The sequence below is a fragment of the Falco cherrug genome, chromosome 8 (genome assembly GCF_023634085.1).
Source record: "Falco cherrug isolate bFalChe1 chromosome 8, bFalChe1.pri, whole genome shotgun sequence".
NCBI classification, from domain to species: domain Eukaryota; kingdom Metazoa; phylum Chordata; class Aves; order Falconiformes; family Falconidae; genus Falco; species Falco cherrug.
This window is the reverse complement of record NC_073704.1, coordinates 62,112,787-62,130,392: the sequence shown is the minus strand read 5'-3', so window position 1 is coordinate 62,130,392 and position 17,606 is coordinate 62,112,787. Positions and strand designations below refer to the sequence as shown.

The following is a 17,606-nucleotide window of genomic DNA, read 5'->3' as shown; positions in this document are numbered from 1 at the left end:
TAAAGTACAGGTCTGGGTCTGGAGAAACTCCAGGTTCATTTTCCTCTCATGCCAGATTTCTTTCCTGATCTTGGGCAAGGCAGGTAGGGTGCTGTTCCCGAGGGCAGCTGTGCACAAAGATCTTCCTTTGGCGTGTACAGACCTTGGAGCATCTGGTCCCACGATTCAGCTGGCTCCGTGATGGACACGATGGCTTTGCCCCAGACACATCACAGAGCACGAGGCACTTGATGTTCCCATATTAACCTACATATCAGGACAGAAGGCAGATAAAAGTCTTGCAGGGGCCAACAGGCTTCCCAGATGGTGCTGGTGCAAGAGCAGGGCTGGATCCTCTGGGTTTGCATGTCAGAGAAGCTGCTCAGAAGGGGGTGATGCGCTGCAGTGGGTTGCTGTTTGCTTGTTTGTTTCTTTGCAGCATCTTTCTGTGTTGATGTTTGTGCTGGGAGGTGCTGGGAGGTGGTATTTCGGGGAGGAAGCGTGTGCTGTGCAAATACTGCAGTGAGCTCCAGCTCCCAGCTTTGCAGAGATCTGTCAGCTGGCACCACGGGCTGCGTTTCACTTCCAGCCTGTCCTCTGCTTGCATGTCATTACGCATGACACTGTTGACATGTGCATGGCGAGTGTCATGCATATTGCTGCAGAGTTGCCAAGAAAAGGCAGAAGAGCTGACAGCCAGCGCCTGTCACTTTCTGTGCAGGGAGTTTGCAGCAGATGAGGCAACTCCTCTCCCTGTCCCTGTGGTTGTGATTAGAGAGCGCTCAGAACAAACCTTGCAGACCACTGGGGGATGTTCTCTGTTGCCGAGCCTGCCAAAGTGCTGCCCGGCACGGTGGGAGTGTGGCACTAAAGTGTATGGCACACCGGAGGCACCCCACGGCGGCGGGCGGCAGGCAGCCTGCTTGCAACGTGGGGCTGGGTTGCAGGGGCTTGGCTAGAGGGTGGTTTAGATCAGGGGTGTCTGGCGAGTGGATACCTGCACAGAGTGGTTCGGGCATCTCATCTGGGCGGCCCAAGACCAGGATCTGTTTTCTGTTGTGCCCTGGTAAATTAGCAGTAGTTGCTTGAGGAGTTAATGGCTGGAGGAGTTGCTGTTGCTATCGGTATTCGGACTATCGCATCCATTGGACCTAATTTTTCTCATATAAAGAGTTAATTTCCATCGATGAATGGTAAAACTGTTGCTGTAGGTAAAGGGAAGTTGCCACGGACCCGTGCTGGGACGGGCTGTCAGTGCAAGCCTGTGGGTTGGTTTTGGTGCGGTGGGGCTGGAGGCGGAGAGCCTGGCCAGACTGCCCGCAGCCTCGGGGAGAGGGCAGCAGGGAAAGCTGGGTGGCTTCTGGTCACCAAACCGTAACTCCTCGTCCCTGCAGTCAGGTCCTGGCCTGGGTGTGAGGGGAAGCACTGGCAGAGCTGAGGCTTCCTCCAGTCCTGGGGGACCTCTGGAGAGACAGGACAAATGCCTCTGCTCCTGCTGAGCATTTTGGGCAGGGCACAGTGGGGAGAAGGCGGTGGCTGAGCTCTGGTTTTCAAATGTAAGTAGGACAGAGCAATGCACTTAAATTCATGCACCGGGCAAAGAATCTCATGCACGGGGCGCAGGGTGCATGGTGGTGCCAAACACAGTGCCTGCGTGCTACCATCCTGCCCACAGGGTGGAGGGTGCTGGGTTGGCAGCACGGCGAGCAGGAGCCCTTGCCTTAGTCCTGTCCCTGTGTTTATCCCACGGCTCGGGCACATCCAGCCTTTCCGAGGGCATGGAATGGCCTTGCATAGCCATGGAGCAGGGATGGGCTGGTGCCATGGTTCCCCTCACTGGCAGAGCCTCTGGTTCCAGGCAAGAGCATCACTATTTGTAACAGCCCTGGTCCTGTGCTCACATGTACTTTCCACATCAGATTTCCTGGTTTCACAGGCAGGACAATGTATTTCTCCCGACCGAGCTATTTCTGCCCTGATGTGGCATTTCTGTGCAAGCCTCTCTGCAAGCCCCCATGGGGAGCAGCAACCCTCTAACATCAGGGGAGCAACGTGAGGTTGATGCCAGCAGCTGTAGCTGTAGGTCGATTTATTTGACTCAGGAATCTAAACATGTAGGAGGCTGCTGCCACCAGGCTGGTGGTAATGCAAGGCGGGGAGGAAGAAAGGAGCCATGCAAAGTGGAAAAGTGGCTTAATTTCTCCTGGTGTGACAGGGAATTGGATAACTGTTGAAGAGCAGGTGTGCTCCCACGGAGAGCCCGGTGCAGAGCTGCCCGCGTGGTGCTTCCCTGGGGCTGCTCCGCAGCGTGGAGCCGTGTGGCGTGCGGGCGGGTTCATACTGCACAGCATCAGTGGGTGTTCGGGAAGAATGAGATGTGGGGGTAAAGCCTGCGTGTGGCACTGGTACCGCTTTTATTTCTGAAGGGTTCGGTGTTATGCCACCGATCTACAGGGAAGCATACGCTGAGGTAGATGGAGGCAGAGGCCAAAACCCAAATTCCTGATTCCCAGACTGCTCGTTCCCCTCCTGGTCGCAGCCTGAGGCGGGTGGCCATGGTGCCACATAGGAAGCCAGCCCCACGCGAGGGAGCCGGAGCCATGGCGCAGTGGGGTGCAGGCTGGCCCTCGGCAGCAGGTGCGGTGCTGGAGCCATGCCACCATGCTGCCACCTCCCTGCGCTGCCTGTCTTTGGGACACTGGGAAAGCACGAACCCCAGGTTTGAGGTCCTGGGAAGGGGAGCTGGCAGCCAGGCTGCACTCAGCGTTTTCTGAAAATTGGCTTGTTTTGATGCATCCCAACTCAAACCATCACATAAGGTGCCCACACCGGCAGTCTCTGGGGCTGGGACCACGTTGTAGTCCTCAGGGCATCCGAGGCACAGCAGACAACACCAAATGCACAAAACCCCTTTGCTTTTGTTCTTAAAGTCAGGTTTGTACAAGGCGTCGTTGCACCCTCCATGGCAAGAAAAGGGACAGTTTTGCAAGTTCTAGCTCTTTCTCAACCTCTTCTTCTGTTCTTCCAGGATCATACCGCAGCTGGAGAACTCGCCTTCACAGGTTTCACCAAGCAGCCTGCCTGGCTCCGAGATTTCGGAAGCTACAAGGACTTACTTGCAAGGGGTGAGCCGCTATGACCTGGATGAGCTCGATGCTTGCTGGTTGGAACTTGTTAATATGGAGCTCAAGGAGATGGGTGAGTATTGCTGCTGTTTTTCTCCTTGCCTGGGCATCCCAGAGTGGGCATTCATGCTTCTTAAGTGATGATGTGGAACAAAAGGTCTTGAAGAAGAAATCTTCATTCAGGCTCTCCAAAAGAGACGATGTGGATTGCTGCAGTGCAGGAACTTGAGTGTATCTCGATGCTTCTCACTCACGTAGGAGTTTTTGGACACGGTGCAGGAAGAACGGGGCAAACCAGATGATGGTAGGAACAGTGCAGCGTGTCCTGTGGAGCAGGGGTCTGATTTGCAAAAGAACCAATAGATTCAGATCACTCATGACCGCGCTCCAACTGCGTGACCGTCTTCATCTCCTGTAGTGATCCCTGCAGCATCTGAGCTGCAGGAGGTGTTGTGCAGGGTGGGCGCGTTGAGCCCGACTCCTCTTTGACTGGCCAGATCTGAAAGCATTTCTCCAGCATCTCTCCAACGGGGCAGATGAAGTCAGAGGAAAGAGGATTTCCTAGGCACAACGTGTAGCTCTCAGAAATGCTGGTCCTGGGTTGTCTCTTTCCCAGGTGTCTCTGAGTATCATGGCATAACGTTGCCTGCATCACTGCTGTTACATCACTGCACATTCTTAAAATCCATTCGTGCGTTTCGGTTGAGTGCAAGTACCTGGGCTTGGAATTTGACCACTGGCACTAGTGCTTAGCATGGTCTGCTGGGCAGATTTGTTGGCACAGGCACGTGGGTCTGTAGTCCTGCCAGACTGTGGAGGGATTTTCCAGTCCTTGTTAGGTAAGGGTTGCTCTGGTGTGGCGGCTGCCGCGCAGGTAAGAATAACACCACAATAAAACATTCACCTTGTGAGGTCGGTGAAAGCTGAAGCGTGCCTACGTGAAGTATTACTCCCCATTGCAAAGGTCTTCCAGGGGGTGGGACAAGGTATGTTACCGAGTGCTTGAGCAGGTGGGGTCATGCACCGCTGAACAGGAAGGTTGTGCTGAGTCTCCCAGCCCGCTGGCTAAGAGCTGCAGTGAGTTTCAGTAAGATTGCAGTAAGATTTAGTTTCAGTAAACTTGCACAGGAATGTAAATGAGCTCAGAAGCAGGCCACTGCACTGGCTGGTCTTGGTTGCAGAAGATCTCTGTTCTTCTGATGTTCTCATAATTTGCAGCCAAATTTTGTTACCGTGATCTTTGAGACCTTGAGAAGGTTGTAGAGGCTGCTTTTACAGTTTGGCTAATTATCTATTATACATATCCTGTATATTGGATTTCCCGTAATCTCGGCATTGTGGAGCCCATAGTATCACTAGCAAATCACCATCAGCTTTGCCCTCATTAACTGGTCCTGTATTAGCAGCCTCAGCTCTGTCATTAGCACACCCAGGTTTTGAGCTCCTGGCAGCTACAGCCAAGTCCCTGGGCAGAGCAGAGGGTGCTTCTGGGCAGCCCCGAGTGGCCTGGTCCTGCTCAGGTACCTTGCTGAAGGTTCACCCTTCCTGACGCTGCACAGCTGCCGTTACTGCATCAGGACAGCAGCTTGTGCTACACTGGACATCCTTCTGACTCCGCCGTGCTTTCACTGTATCCCCTGCTGCACTTCCCTCACCATCTCCACTGCTAGGTGCCCATCAGTTGTGTCTCTGGACTCCAGAGAAGGGTTGTCTCTCTTTCTACTTTCCCCTTGTACATATTTCATAAGTCTTTAGGAAGGCAGTGGGCAGAGATTTGACTTCTCCGGTCCAGTTGGGTTAAATTTGGCTTGCTTTTATTATTTCTTCAAAGTATTAGGTTACAAATGCAAGGTCTTAAATGGCTTTCAGATGTGGAGCTCCTGTGCTGATGGATAACTGGAAGGTTGAGATGAGATGGGTGCCGTTGGGGCAGGGATGCTGCTGCCCCAGGCCAGGTGGGAGCTGCCTGTCCCCTGCAGCTGCCAGTGCCATGTCACCTTCGGGCTGGCGTGCGCCTTGGCACAGCGGCGCTGCCTTGGGAGCGTGTTGGGGTTTAGGAGGGGAGCTTGAACATTGTCACAGGGGAGCTTGAGCATGGAGCATCACATACCCCTGGTAGCACCACTCCTTGCAGGCGCGTTGGGTGGGCTGGCATCGCGGCATCCTGATGAGTGCGCCCCAAACCCGATGTCAGGACGTAGGCGATGGTTTGCTGCTGACCCTCTGTAATTCTGAGCAAGCTGCGTGTTTCTTCCTCTAGCTCCTTGTCATTTATCAGACAGTCAGCTTTTTCAAGGACGGTCCTTAGGAGGTGTTTGTGCAGCACCAGGCTGGATGGCACCATGGTCTCTGACGAAGCCCCAGAGCCCGCCTGCCGCAGCCAGCTATAGACAGTAATAACGAACCCAGGGGATTTCAGCAGCGATAATGCAGGGAGCCTCACTGTCCATTCTGCAGCCCGTCTCTGTTGCTGAAAGAGCGCTGTAATTACTGGCTGAGCCTTAAATATGCTTAAATATGCCGGGGAGGGAGCAGCTTTGAAAACCAGCGTTTGGTGTGCGAAATCCACCGCGGACACGGCTGCAGCCTGAAGGATTCTGGTATCTCGCCCCATCCCCCAGCCCTCCTGACTTCTCTAGCAGCACGAGGGCTAGTGCATTTTTTCCAGTGACTTGAAAGGGAAAACATGTGGCATTGATTAATACCCCATTCCCGGCGCCGTGGGGAGCTGGGGGTCTGGCAGGTAGGGAGCAGGCTGGGTGCTGGCGCTCCGGGCTGCGGGACCGCGGCTGCATCTCGCCCGCCGGTGCCTGGTGCCGCCGGGGGGGTGGCCGGCGGGCTGCTTCGGGGGGACGTGTTTTCCTGCCCGTGGAAGTGGTGGGGTTTGGGTGCCTGGAGAGGAATGCTGTTGCAGCACATCTGATGGCTGCTCGCCGCCTGGGCTGTGCCAGAGCTCTGCTCCCTCTGCTTCCCATACGGGAGAAGCCAGGCAGCCGGGCACAGCGCGGGTGGGATTTGGGTGCCCTTCACCACCCAAGGCAGAAGATTGCCCCCTGCCTTAGGTTGGGCTGAAGGCAGTCCGTAATTAGTGCTTTCTCCTGGAAGCCCTTGACATTAAGGACAGGCTGAGATCTCCAGACCAGCTTTGCTGATCTCTGAGATCATTAATGTGACTTAACTGGAGGACCGCAGCCTCTCCTGTTGAGAGAAGTCAGGAGTTATCTCCCAGCTCAGGAGATAGGCAGGAGTTTAAATTCCTCCTGGGTGTTTAGCTGAGCTGTTGTCACTGGGCAGTCCAGGGGCACAGTGTGTCATTCCCAAAATATTTAATGACAAAGAAGGAGCCTGATCTGTGACTGGCTCTCGAGGAGTGGCGGGGAGGGGAGCTGGAAAACACCTATGAGATCATCCCTCTCGCTTCGCTCCTGCCGCCGTGATCCACGTAGCACACAGCACATGCCTTTTCCAGTCCTTTTTAGGTCACCCCAGGGATGGAATTTTATCACCGAGATCAGATAAACCTCCAGATAGCTCCAGCTCCCTGCGTTCCGCAGGCTCCTCTCCCACTTAGGTGAAATGGCTCTGAAAAGCAAAAGTTTTACATGTAAAACCAGCTTTAAATAGCTGTGAACTGCCCTGTAAGATACTGCGGGAGCTGTTGCTGTACTGGAGATAGGTACTGTTTAAAGGACTGTGTGCTGGAGATGAAATCAGTATTTAACCCTGCCTAAATGTTTTATTTGTTGCTGCTGCAATATGAGAGAGTTTAAAAAGTAGGTCTGAAGGAGTCTGAATGAAACCCTGAACCAGATTTATGTACATGCCACTCCAGGCGGCCCAGGCCTTTCCTTTTAGAGAGGAGCCATGCCATAAGTCTTCGTTTTTATATTAACATTTTATGCTGTATTTTGTGATCTCCACTAAATCCAAAGCTATTGTAAGAGTGGGGCTAGAGACACTTCAAAGACCAAGGCTGAAAGATGCCTTTGCAGTGATCAGCACTTCATAAACACACGGAAAATCCTCAAGAAATGGCTAAAAACGTTGCCGGAATCAATTTTGCTGAAGGCAGAGCCGAAGTTTCTAAGTATTCCCTTGACTTAATCCATATGGTGTATGCTGCTCACATATGCCCACCACAGCTTCTATCTTGGGAGCTGGAGGTGTTCCTGGTATTTTATGGCAGGAACATGCAAAGGTCACATGCATTGCTTTTGAAGCTCCAGGGGGAATTCATCACTGCATACTTGAGATATGTCTGTGTACTAATGAGATGATACCTCCCTCGGTGGAGGTGAGATTGGTCAAGTAGACTTGGAATAAACCGAAGTCGGTGGAGTGACCCTGGGGAAGATGTGCTCAATGGAGCAGAGGCTGACATTAAACGTATGCCTCAGAGAGCGGCTGCTTGCCTCCCTGGCAGTGCCGGGAGTGCCTGTCTGAGGCTGCCCCATCCCACAGCGTCCTTTCAGGATTTGGGGAGCCCTATTTTCCCCCCAAGACAGCTTGGTCTTGGTGCTGCCCAGGCAGAGCCTGTCCCCACGCAGCTGCCACCCACCCACGGGTGCCCCTCGCCACGGCCAAGCTCCGTCGGCTCTGCAGGGCCACCCTATAGCTGGCATTTGAATCTCTTCCATTATTTTAACGACTTTGGGGGTGAATCCCCGCCATGCTGTGCTGGCAGCAGATGTGCAGCCCCATTCCCTGCCCGTGCAGCCGGCTGGAGGGAGCCCTGTGGTGGGCACCGCTGCCCTCTGATGTGGGGGATGCAGGGGCTGCCGGCCCCCCGCGGCAGTGCTCGCCAGCCCTGGCTGGCAGGGGGATGTGCGGAGGTCTGTCCTTGTAGTGGGATCCGTTTCCTTTAACCACCAGCCCAGCTTCCCCCTTTCCAGCGTCTCCCCACGCAGACCGCAGCTGTCGGGACCGCTCGCAGCGATGGCCCTTCCACCACCTTCCCCACCATGCCCCCGCACCCAGGCTCACCCTGCTTGCTGCTCACCGCTTGACAAAGCTTAGCCCATTAATAATTCAGAGTCTGCTTGTTGGGAATATTTTTTTTTCTCCTTTCTCTTGTTTTGAAGAAATCCTGCCAGTTTGGAGCTGTTTTATAACATGTCTGTGCTGCAGCCCACAACAAACATCCGTGCGTAGCCTGAAATCTTTGTTCTCCACCGAGATCGTAAGCTGATTGCACGAGTAACTGTTTCGGCAGCAGAGCAGTTGGGTGCGTGGATAGGCGAACCGGCAAATCCTCTGCTACTTGGTGGTGTATCGCCAGCAAGAGATGTATTTCATAGAGTGCCAACGTACAGCGTACAAGTATCTTGGGAACAGATTTAGGGCTGGAAGCTGTTCTCAGTTACACCGCCGTTATCTGGATTAATGCCGCTGGTGTCACGGGGAGAAGGACTCGCCTGAGCTGCCCGTAGGCAGGTGCCACGCTCGTGTTTGCTCGCAGGCTGTTGCTCTTTAATGTAGGGGTCCGTACCCCACTTGGATGCGAGGGCAGGACTCGGGAACAGGCGAGTCAGCGAGCCCAGGGGGTAAAGAGGCACAGAAGTGATGGCAGTCAGAAATGATGAAGGTGAGAGCCCACTGCAGCTGGCTCGTGGAGAGCTGCTGAGCAGCACGGCGGGGGTCTGGGAGAGCTGGAGGTGGGTGCACAGGACTTCTGCTCTTCTTTTGGATGAACAACATTGTCCCCCCGTGATCACCTCCCCCACCGCCGGCCGGGGTGCCCCTGGCACAGTGGGAGCTGCGGTGCCCCTGCCCGGGCGAGCCGCAGCAGCTTGCTGGGGTGCCACAGCATGGGGCGGCTGGAGGGAAGGGAGGGAGGAAGAAGAAGAACAATCCGAGCACAATAATCCAGGCTAATTTTGTGTGAAAATAGCCTCAGCCTTTAAGCTGATCTTTCAGCAAGGAAATCCAGAAATATTTTCAGGTGGCAGTTCTGTAGGTTGTTGGCAGAGGTGAAAACACTGCAAGCCTCTGGAAGGGGAAGCTGAGCTAAACGAGCTCGTAGAAACAGCTACTGCAGCAAAGCTCTGTATAGATTAATGTGTTCATTGTATATAGATCATGTATTAATGTATAGCTTAGGAGGGTTGGGTATCAGTGGGAGATGCTTTAGACATTTTGCCTCCCCGTTTTTTGGCAGAATCAGTTTTTATGTCAGATCATTGTTTTGCTATTCCATGAATTCCTCGCAGTAATTGCAGTATTTCCAGCGATACTCGGAGTTTTGCTGCTGGATGGGGCAAGGAGGGTTTCATCCGCAGTGCTCCAGGACAGCTCCGCCAGTGCCGAGCATCGCTGGAGAGAGACGGCAGCTTGTAAAGTGGCTCCTAAAACATTTTGTCATCATCTTAAATTTGAGCAATAATTGATGTCGGTGGGTGGCAGAAAGAGTGATAATTGGTTCCTGTAAATCTTTTAAATCTTTTAAAAAGTGCATTAGCAGGCTGTGTTTGTAACAAAATATCTAGAAGTTTCACTGCGGATGCTCAGCTCACGCAGGTTGCATGTCGCTGTTTGTTTTGTTGGTCTTACTTTTATGTTGAGGTTCTGCTCATAAATAACATCAGTAAAGGATTAATGTGCAATTGCTGCATCTCCCAGGCATTGTGTGCCTGCAGGGGATGGCTTCGAGGTGGCTGGGGGAGTCCCAGACGGTCTAGCGTGGTGTTCAGGTGGTTGGCTGTCATCCCCTGACCTTTGCAAAGGATGCTTGGGACAGGACCTGGGATGCCCAGGGGAGCACCCAGCCTGGGGCAGGGGTGCCTGGTGTCCCGGCGGGTGCCTGGAGTGCGTGGGTGCTCAGCTCCCAGCCTCATCCAGAGGCAAGGCGTGCTTCTCCCAACGTGTCTTTCTGCACACCGGTGCCTCAGCTCAGCTTCAGCATCTAACCAGTGCTTTTTATCTCCGGATTGCTTTCATTCCCCTGGCCTCTGAGGGGGGAAGGATCCTCAGCAGAGCTTTGCAGAGGCAGAAGCTGAAGCAGGCAGGTTTGAAGTGACTCACCCAGGGCGAGCTGGAGGGACAGTGAGCTGGGGGGAGATCTCAGAAGCCCGTGGTCCCCATGCTGCGTGTGAACACCCCTATCCCATCAGGGAGCTGGCAGCCTTTCACTCTCAGTTATTCAAAGATGCTAAGAGACAAGCCTACATCATCTCACAAGTGCTTTCCTTTTTTTTTTTTTTTTTAATTTAAAAAAACCCAGTAGTTTTGCTTGTTTATATATATTTTTATACTGAAAAGTAGATGCCAAGGTTTACAGCTTCTGAATCAGCTAGTGGCGCAGCCTGCAGTCCTGATGGCTGTTTGTTCATTAGCTGTTTTATCTCCAGGTAACCTCCACAGGGTAAAAGGATTTATTGTTTCAGTAAATTGATTTTAGTGGAGCACAATTTAGTCAGAAATAGGTCTCCATTCTGTGAAAGGTGTCTTCACCAGCTATTGTTTTTCTCCCTGCGCAGTGAATCGGCTCACACCACGACAAGAAGTAGCTGAGAATTCATTTAGCAGAAGAATATTGCTCCTTCATGCCACATAAATTACGGTATTACAGAAATAATTATAACGGAGAGCGGCGTTGTGTAAAAGAATGTGCCTGGTGGTTCTCCAGACCCGGTGCTGTGACTTCGGTGCCAGCTCAGCGATCCCAGCTCCTTTGGGATGAAGTGTTTAAATTCTGCATTTCAGGTGCCGTACGGGCAGCTGCTGTGAGGTTTGGGGTTGCTGAGTGCACAGGGTTGAGGCCAGGACCCTCAGGAGGCCCCCAGGGATAACGGGGATGCTGGGCAGCTGCAGGGATCCTGGCAGACCCCGACGGGAGAGGTACAGGGAAGTTTTCTGCTGGGAGCAAAGTTCAGATGAAAGGCTGGGTCGGTTCCTACATGTTTTACCTTTCTGAATCAGATTTGGAGACCTCCTGTAGCATGTCATTGTCTGGCACTTCTCCTCCTCCTCCCTTTCTGAAGCAAAGGCCGCCTTCTCCTCCGAGGGATGCTTCCTCTGGGATACGCGCTGCCACCAGCATCCCGCTGTGGGCCCAGAGAGGAGAGCTTTTCTCCAGCCAGGATGCGGCAGGAGGCAACACTCCCTCGGGGACAGTCCTTCCCAGCGCAGGGCAGTGTCGGGGGGTCCCAGGGAGCCTGCGTGGCTACGTCAAAACCCAGCATCATTAACACGCTCGGTGTTAATGGGGAGAGGGTATGGGTGGTGCGGGTGGCCTCCAGGCAGGGGTGGTGGAACATGGAGCCTTTTACTCTGAACATGACTCCAAGTCACTGGTGATTATGTTGGCATGAGACTGCATTCTCACTTCTGCCTGTGTCCCTCTGGAGAGAGACGACGGAGGAATTTGCAGCTACGCTGCCTTTCTCTGTGGAGGCTCAGAAAAGCTTCGTTTTCTGCCCCACCTTTCGTACAAGACCTTGGCTTACCTTAACCAGGTAAAAATATCTTCCTCTTGGTCAGCAGGTAGAGTCCACAGTCCTGGTGATGGTCTCAGACATGACTTAGCCCCTGGACATCGCTGGATCTATTAATTGTAGTCAAGATCAGTATCTGGGTCTTTGCTTTTCCTTCCCCGGGGACAGCAACGGCATCACTTGTGCATGTACACAGAGACTGTTTTGGTGGAGCATTTTTTTGGTTTTGCTATTTAGCTGACCACGATTGATGCAGATAGCATTTATGCAGCCAAAAAGATGACAATTTTTTGAATGGGGTTTAACAGCACAAACTTTACATGATGCAGAAGGAGATAAATGGAGCACAAATGGAAAAAGCACTTCACCCCCAGGCCCCATTGTTTAGTGTTTCATAAACGATTAATCGCTTCATCCCCATCAAGTGCAATTGTCAATTCAATAAGCTCCGAGGTATTCTGAATGGCGCTTGGCAAACAAACTCCTAATGTAATTACATCTAAATGGAGTGTGAGAGCGTGCGTGTGTGTGTGCGCAGGAGGGAGAGATCTATATTTTTCGGTGTAACGGTGTAACAGCTATGTGGCATGTAGGCTGATAAGGAAACCCCATCGGGTGCTGGTCCTGCCCCGGCGCAAGATTTTTGGGATGGGCAGGGACTTTCTCCCCAGGGTTAAGCTGGTGATGCTGGGGCATCACCATGGGTGGAAAACACAGGAGATGGGATGGGAGCGGGTTCTTTCCACTGGAGGTGAAGTGGGGGCAGTGGCGACGCCAGTGCATCCCGACCCTGCAGGCAGGTCAGGGCCAGGGTTCCTGTGGAAACCCCCTCCCTTTCCTTCCTCGCGCTGCCTGCAGCTGCCAGCTTGCTGCCTGCCCTGCCCCTTGCACAGGGCGGCTCTAGCAAGTGCGTGGGGAAGAGCACCGGGAGCACTTTAATGATCATTTTGCTTTCCAGAAGAGCAGAGAGAGCAGAGCCTGAAATGCTGGGAGAAAGAGAGTTAACTCCAGGCTGACACTCCGGTGTCTGGGATCCTAGTCACCCACGTGGACTTGAAACGCTGACCAAGAGGAGTGTGTTCTTGCTGGGTTTGTTTAATACTCATGTAAAGTCGTGGTTTACAGCTCTCCATAGAGCAAGTGCAACTCTGGTGGTGTGTATGCACCATTAAGGCAAAAAAAAAAAAAAGGCTTTGTAACCTGCTCCCTGCCCTCTTGCATCCAACCTGCATGATGCCAGGAGCGAGCCAGCAGCTCCATCCTGGCTCCGGCGCGTGGGGCTCGCTGTGCCACCGTGGCAGCGCAGGATGCTTCACCTGGCCGAGCTCCAGTGGTCCCCGGGCAGCCTGTGCCAGCCCGGGGCTCTGCAAGGTCCTGCGCCCATCGCCAGGGCTGCTCGGTAATGGAACAGGTATTGGCAGGTTCCTCGGCGTGTTGCGGCTCAGCAGCCCCACACTTGAAAGGGCTGCGATAGGGAACAGTGTTGTCTGTCTTAGATGGTATCTCAGACTCGACAGAGACATGTAAAATGCCAGGCTAGATGTTTGCAGAGACTTGTCAAGCCAAAGGAAACCGTGCCAATGCGAAACATCGGGGAAGAGCTTAAAAAGGCAGACAATGGTGTGTTTGCTTGCTGAGCTCGCCTACGGGTTGCTTTCCCCCTTGACAGAGTTTTTCCAGCCGGTCCGTGGCCATCAGGGAAAGGTGCAGCTAGTAGTGCTGCCCGGGACCCCTGCGGCCCCATCCCACCCCAGCCCTGGGGACCTTTTTGGGCCCCAGAGCTTGGCCCAGGACAGGGACATCGCACCGTGGCTCAAGAGATGCCCAGGATGGCAAATTTCTCACCGAACATTTAATTAATAACCGCTTCATATTAGTACTTCCTCAGGCTTTTTTTTCCCCTTCTATGCTCATTAATGAGATATTTTCTCCCATTGCCTTGCATCAAGAAAGGTGGACAGCAGCGTGGGTCAGGCTCCTCCGCTGTCTGTGGCATTCTGGAGCATCCTGGCCGCCCGAATAATATTATCCAAGGAAACAATGAAATGCAAATGAAATGCGATGTTTAGATGTTTTTTATTGCATCTTGCTGGTATTTCCATCCTCATCTCCATGCCTTCTTAAGTGATGAAATGGTGCTTACGGGGAGATGGGGTGCAGTGGGAGCTTAACTGTGCCTCTTACTCCTCACGGAGAACCTCACTCCTACTGCTGACAGATTATTTTTGCTTCTTTTTTTCCTTACCTGGAGTGTCCTCACGTTGCATTTGTGGCACCAGGACCTTTGTGTGTGGGTGAGAGGCAGCACTGCCAGGGCTGGGTTCAGCACAGCACTGTTCCAGTGCTGCTGAACTTCTGGCAGCAGCATCCCCCCTGTAACAGTGGCCGGGTATCCTGCTGCTGGAGATTGCTCCTCTGAAAAAGCCTCTCCTGGTATTGGCCTTGTATTGCTGGTTGTCACTCTGCAGAAACCTCTGGTAAAGCACCTCTGCCACTTCTTTCCGCTAAAGATGCTGGTACAGGGGGAATAAAAGACAACACAGTGGATCTGAGCTCACCCCTGCCCAGGTCTGCCCTTCTGGTTCCACTAAACCCAGCCAGGAAAAAAAACCCTAATTTGTCCTCAATTTCAGCCTTTGGCTTCAGTTTTACAGTTCCATTTAATTGGCCTTAAAAGGGTCAATTTTCAGTTATAACAATTAAAGCATTGACTTTGTGTTGCCAAAGCTTGTCTGAGCCCTTGCTGCAGAAAGCATCTTTGCAAAACTTGTCTCCTTGAACATTTAAACTGTCAGACCTAATTATCCGCATTGATTCAGCTGAATGGGTTTCTTTCCTCTCAGCCAGCAGCAATATTTTGTTACTGTCTATGAAATATAAACTGCATCCCGAGTTAGAAGCAGCCGTTTACTGAATCGCCGCTCTTACCGTCGCCGTGGATTTGCCTCTTGAGTTGCAATCTGAAATGCTCAGCCCTTTGCAAAACGCTCCCCGAAGGCGGGTGAGCTCCTGCTCTGGAGCTGCATCAGTGTCCTCCTCTGCCTTCTGCCTTGCAGAAAAGCCTGAGCTGGACGAGATCACCCTGGAGCGAGTGCTGGAGGAGCTGGAGACCATGTGCTACGAGAACATGAACATCGCCATCGAAACAGAGGAGGGTTTGGGCATCGAGTATGACGAGGACGTGGTGTGCGACGTCTGCCGCTCGCCGGAGGGGGAGGACGGTAACGAGATGGTGTTCTGTGACAAGTGCAACGTCTGCGTGCACCAGGTGAGCCCCCGTGGCGGGGGGAGAGCAGCAGGGCTGGCTGCCTGCGCATCGCGCCCCCGTGCCATTCTCTGGGTCCCCCCTGTCCCTGTCCCCCTTTCCCTCAGCTGCTGTACAGCCCTGCTGAGCTTTTCAGATGGATTCCCAGTGCAGCTGCAGCGGAGCGAGGGTAGCAAATGGGGTCTTGGGGAGCTGGCAGGCAACAAACTTGCTTTTTTCTATTTTTAGCCCAAACGCTTCCAAAGTGCCCATGGAAATACACAACCAGAGGCTGAAAGCCGCTCCCTGCAAGCTTGCTTTGCCCCTTCCTCCTTATTCTCTGGTCTCTGTGATGCTTTATTTTATGCCCGCTCTTCCATTAATGTGTTTATTCTTCTTTCTTTACCCCATCTGGCTTTATTAAGCTGCAGCGGGATCTTTAGCACCCAGGGGTGGCCGGCACCGTGTGCGGGCCTGGCTGGTGGGCTGGGAGGGACGTGGCCCCGCAGCCCGGCACGCAGCCTGCCCTTGCCACAGCGGTGGGCTCGCACAGACCTCCAGCCTCCTCCTCTGCAGCGATACACGATGGGTAGTAGCACCTTCCAGCTCCACGAGTGCTGCCTCACCTCACAGGGTTTCTGTCCCAGCTTCCCTGCTGTATGAGTGTAGGATTTCATTTTATTTTACTGCCTGGAGGAAAATAATTTTATTTTTAGAATTGAATGCAAGTGCTTCGAGCCCTTGTCTGGGGGTGTCTGTGGGCTCCTGCACTTGGGGAAACCTTGGCAAGGAGAAGGCAGCCGTGGGAGGGTCTCCTGGGTCCTGCGTGGGTCCAGGGAGGTTTTGCTGGTCCTGCTGCAAGGGCAACTGGAATGGCAGCAGCATCTCCTGGGCTTCACCCTCTGTGCGAAGGGGTTTGGGTTTTTTTCCTCTCAAGAGCCATTTGCTCGTCTTTTGGGCGGCTTTTCCATCAGTGCTTCCTGGAGGTGGGAGAGCGTTGGAGATATCTATAGTTGCGGGAGGTGGGTGTTTTGAATGGTTTCCATCAGTGAATCAGATTCCACAAAATACCAGGATGATTCAGGGTTGGGGTTTGGGGTTTTTTTTGGGGGGGTTGCGTTTTTTGTTTTTTTAACGTGCCCAAGTGGCGGTGAGCAGGGCTGCCAAGGGGACGTGTGGACCCCGGCTGTGCCCACCGCCGGCCGCGGCACCCCACCGGCTCCGCTCTGGGCAGTGGTCCTGGCGCTGGGACCAGTGCGGTGCTGCAGAAGGGGATGCGGGGGGCTGGATTTCAAGGCTGTTGAAAGAAAAAGGAGATTTTCCATAGTTTTCAGGGAGCAGAGTCTAACCTGAAGCCCAATGCCATTCTGTAAGCTGCTGGTGATTTAATCTCTGCCCCAATTTACACCCTGAGCCACAAAGTGCAGAGCCATGGCACGGGGTGTTACGTGGCATCGTGGTTTTTATCTCAGCTGCCCTGTGCCTTTGCCAGCCCCGCATCCACAACCTGCTGGGGTTGATGCTTTCCTGCGGGCATCCAGGCAGCGATGCCGCGGGCTTCGCATTTTCAGGCAGTGGTGGAGGGGAGCTGGGGTCCCATGGGACACGGCTGGAGCCATGTCCCATCTTCCTGCATCCCAGCGGGGTGGCACAGAAGCAGGGTGGTGCTCAGACACACGTTGGTGGGTTATGGTGCTGGAAGGTATCGTTGTGATAATCTCATCTGCATAACACAAGCCATGAGGCTTGCTATTAATTAATTCCTGTGAAGCGTAGCTTTTAGAGAACACATGCAATCTTCATTTTAAAATATTCAGCCAGGAGGAATCTCCCCCCCCGCTGCTAAATTGTTGTGGTTCATCGCTCTCGCGGTGGCAACGTCGCACTTCTGCTTAGCATGGGAGTGATCCATCTCCAGCTTCCAGCCACCGCACCACGGTCCTGTCATTACCAAATTCCTGTTCCCCAGTGTGGGGACACGGCCGAGCCCTCCCTCTGTTACATGGACCACACCACATTTTTCTGTGGCTCAGCATCCTCCCTGGTTTTTTGGCGTCCCCTTTTTGGTGATGTTGCACCCGTGACAGGCGCAGCGATAAAAATAGCTGCTGTGCTCCTACACAGTGCTGCTCTGCTCCGTGTTCCCAGAGCACCTTCTGGTGCTGGACCAGGAGAGTGTGTTTAGCTGATAACCCACCTTGTTTCTAGATCCCTGCCTAGTCTAGGACAGAGGCCCTGTAGCATTTGCTCCTAGGAGCAGGGCTGCATCTTGAGCTGCTATGAAACATCTGGGAATAAATAGCCAAGAGCTGAGACTCTGCCAGAGATGCATACCTGGTCATAATTCCTGTTTACCCCTGGATTTTGAGATCAGGCAGCCAGTTTATTCTCCTGGTAGTACATACCAGGCTGATTTTTGTCTGGTACTAAATCGCATGTTCTAAAAACCTCTGTTACAGAACTTACCTATCTGTCAGATTTGGAGGCGCTGTGAAACACACAGTTAAGTCTCTCTGAACCGTGTTAGACTCACAGCAATAACATTACCTCCCTTAATTCCTTATTATCCCAATAATCTGTTCATGAAGTAGCTTTTTCCCCTTGGAAATCACTATCAGAGTGCATTTGTACTTTGGGACAACATGAAGTGGTGTTATAAAGTCTGTTTGTGGCCAGCAAAGGCAGAGGAGACACTTTGCCCACACCCACGCATCTCTGCATGCCCCCTGCCCCGTCCCTGCCTGCAGCACTGCCACTTGGGGTGATGGTGACCTGCGGCAGCAGGATGAAAAGCTGTTCTTTTTTGGCAAAAACTTCAAGAAATGG

General features: G+C 53.1%; 1 protein-coding gene across 4 annotated transcripts in view; it reads left to right on the top strand.

The window, feature by feature from the left end:
- The window catches only part of JADE2 (jade family PHD finger 2), an 84,018-nt gene that overhangs the window by 40,627 nt on the left and 25,785 nt on the right, over nucleotides 1-17,606 (top strand). For all 4 annotated transcript variants that reach the window (XM_055717822.1, XM_055717824.1, XM_055717823.1 and 1 more), the window contains exons 5-6: nucleotides 3,008-3,177; nucleotides 14,593-14,804. In XM_055717822.1, coding sequence (XP_055573797.1) covers nucleotides 3,008-3,177; nucleotides 14,593-14,804 — 382 coding nt within the window. The remainder of the gene's footprint in view (nucleotides 1-3,007; nucleotides 3,178-14,592; nucleotides 14,805-17,606) is intronic.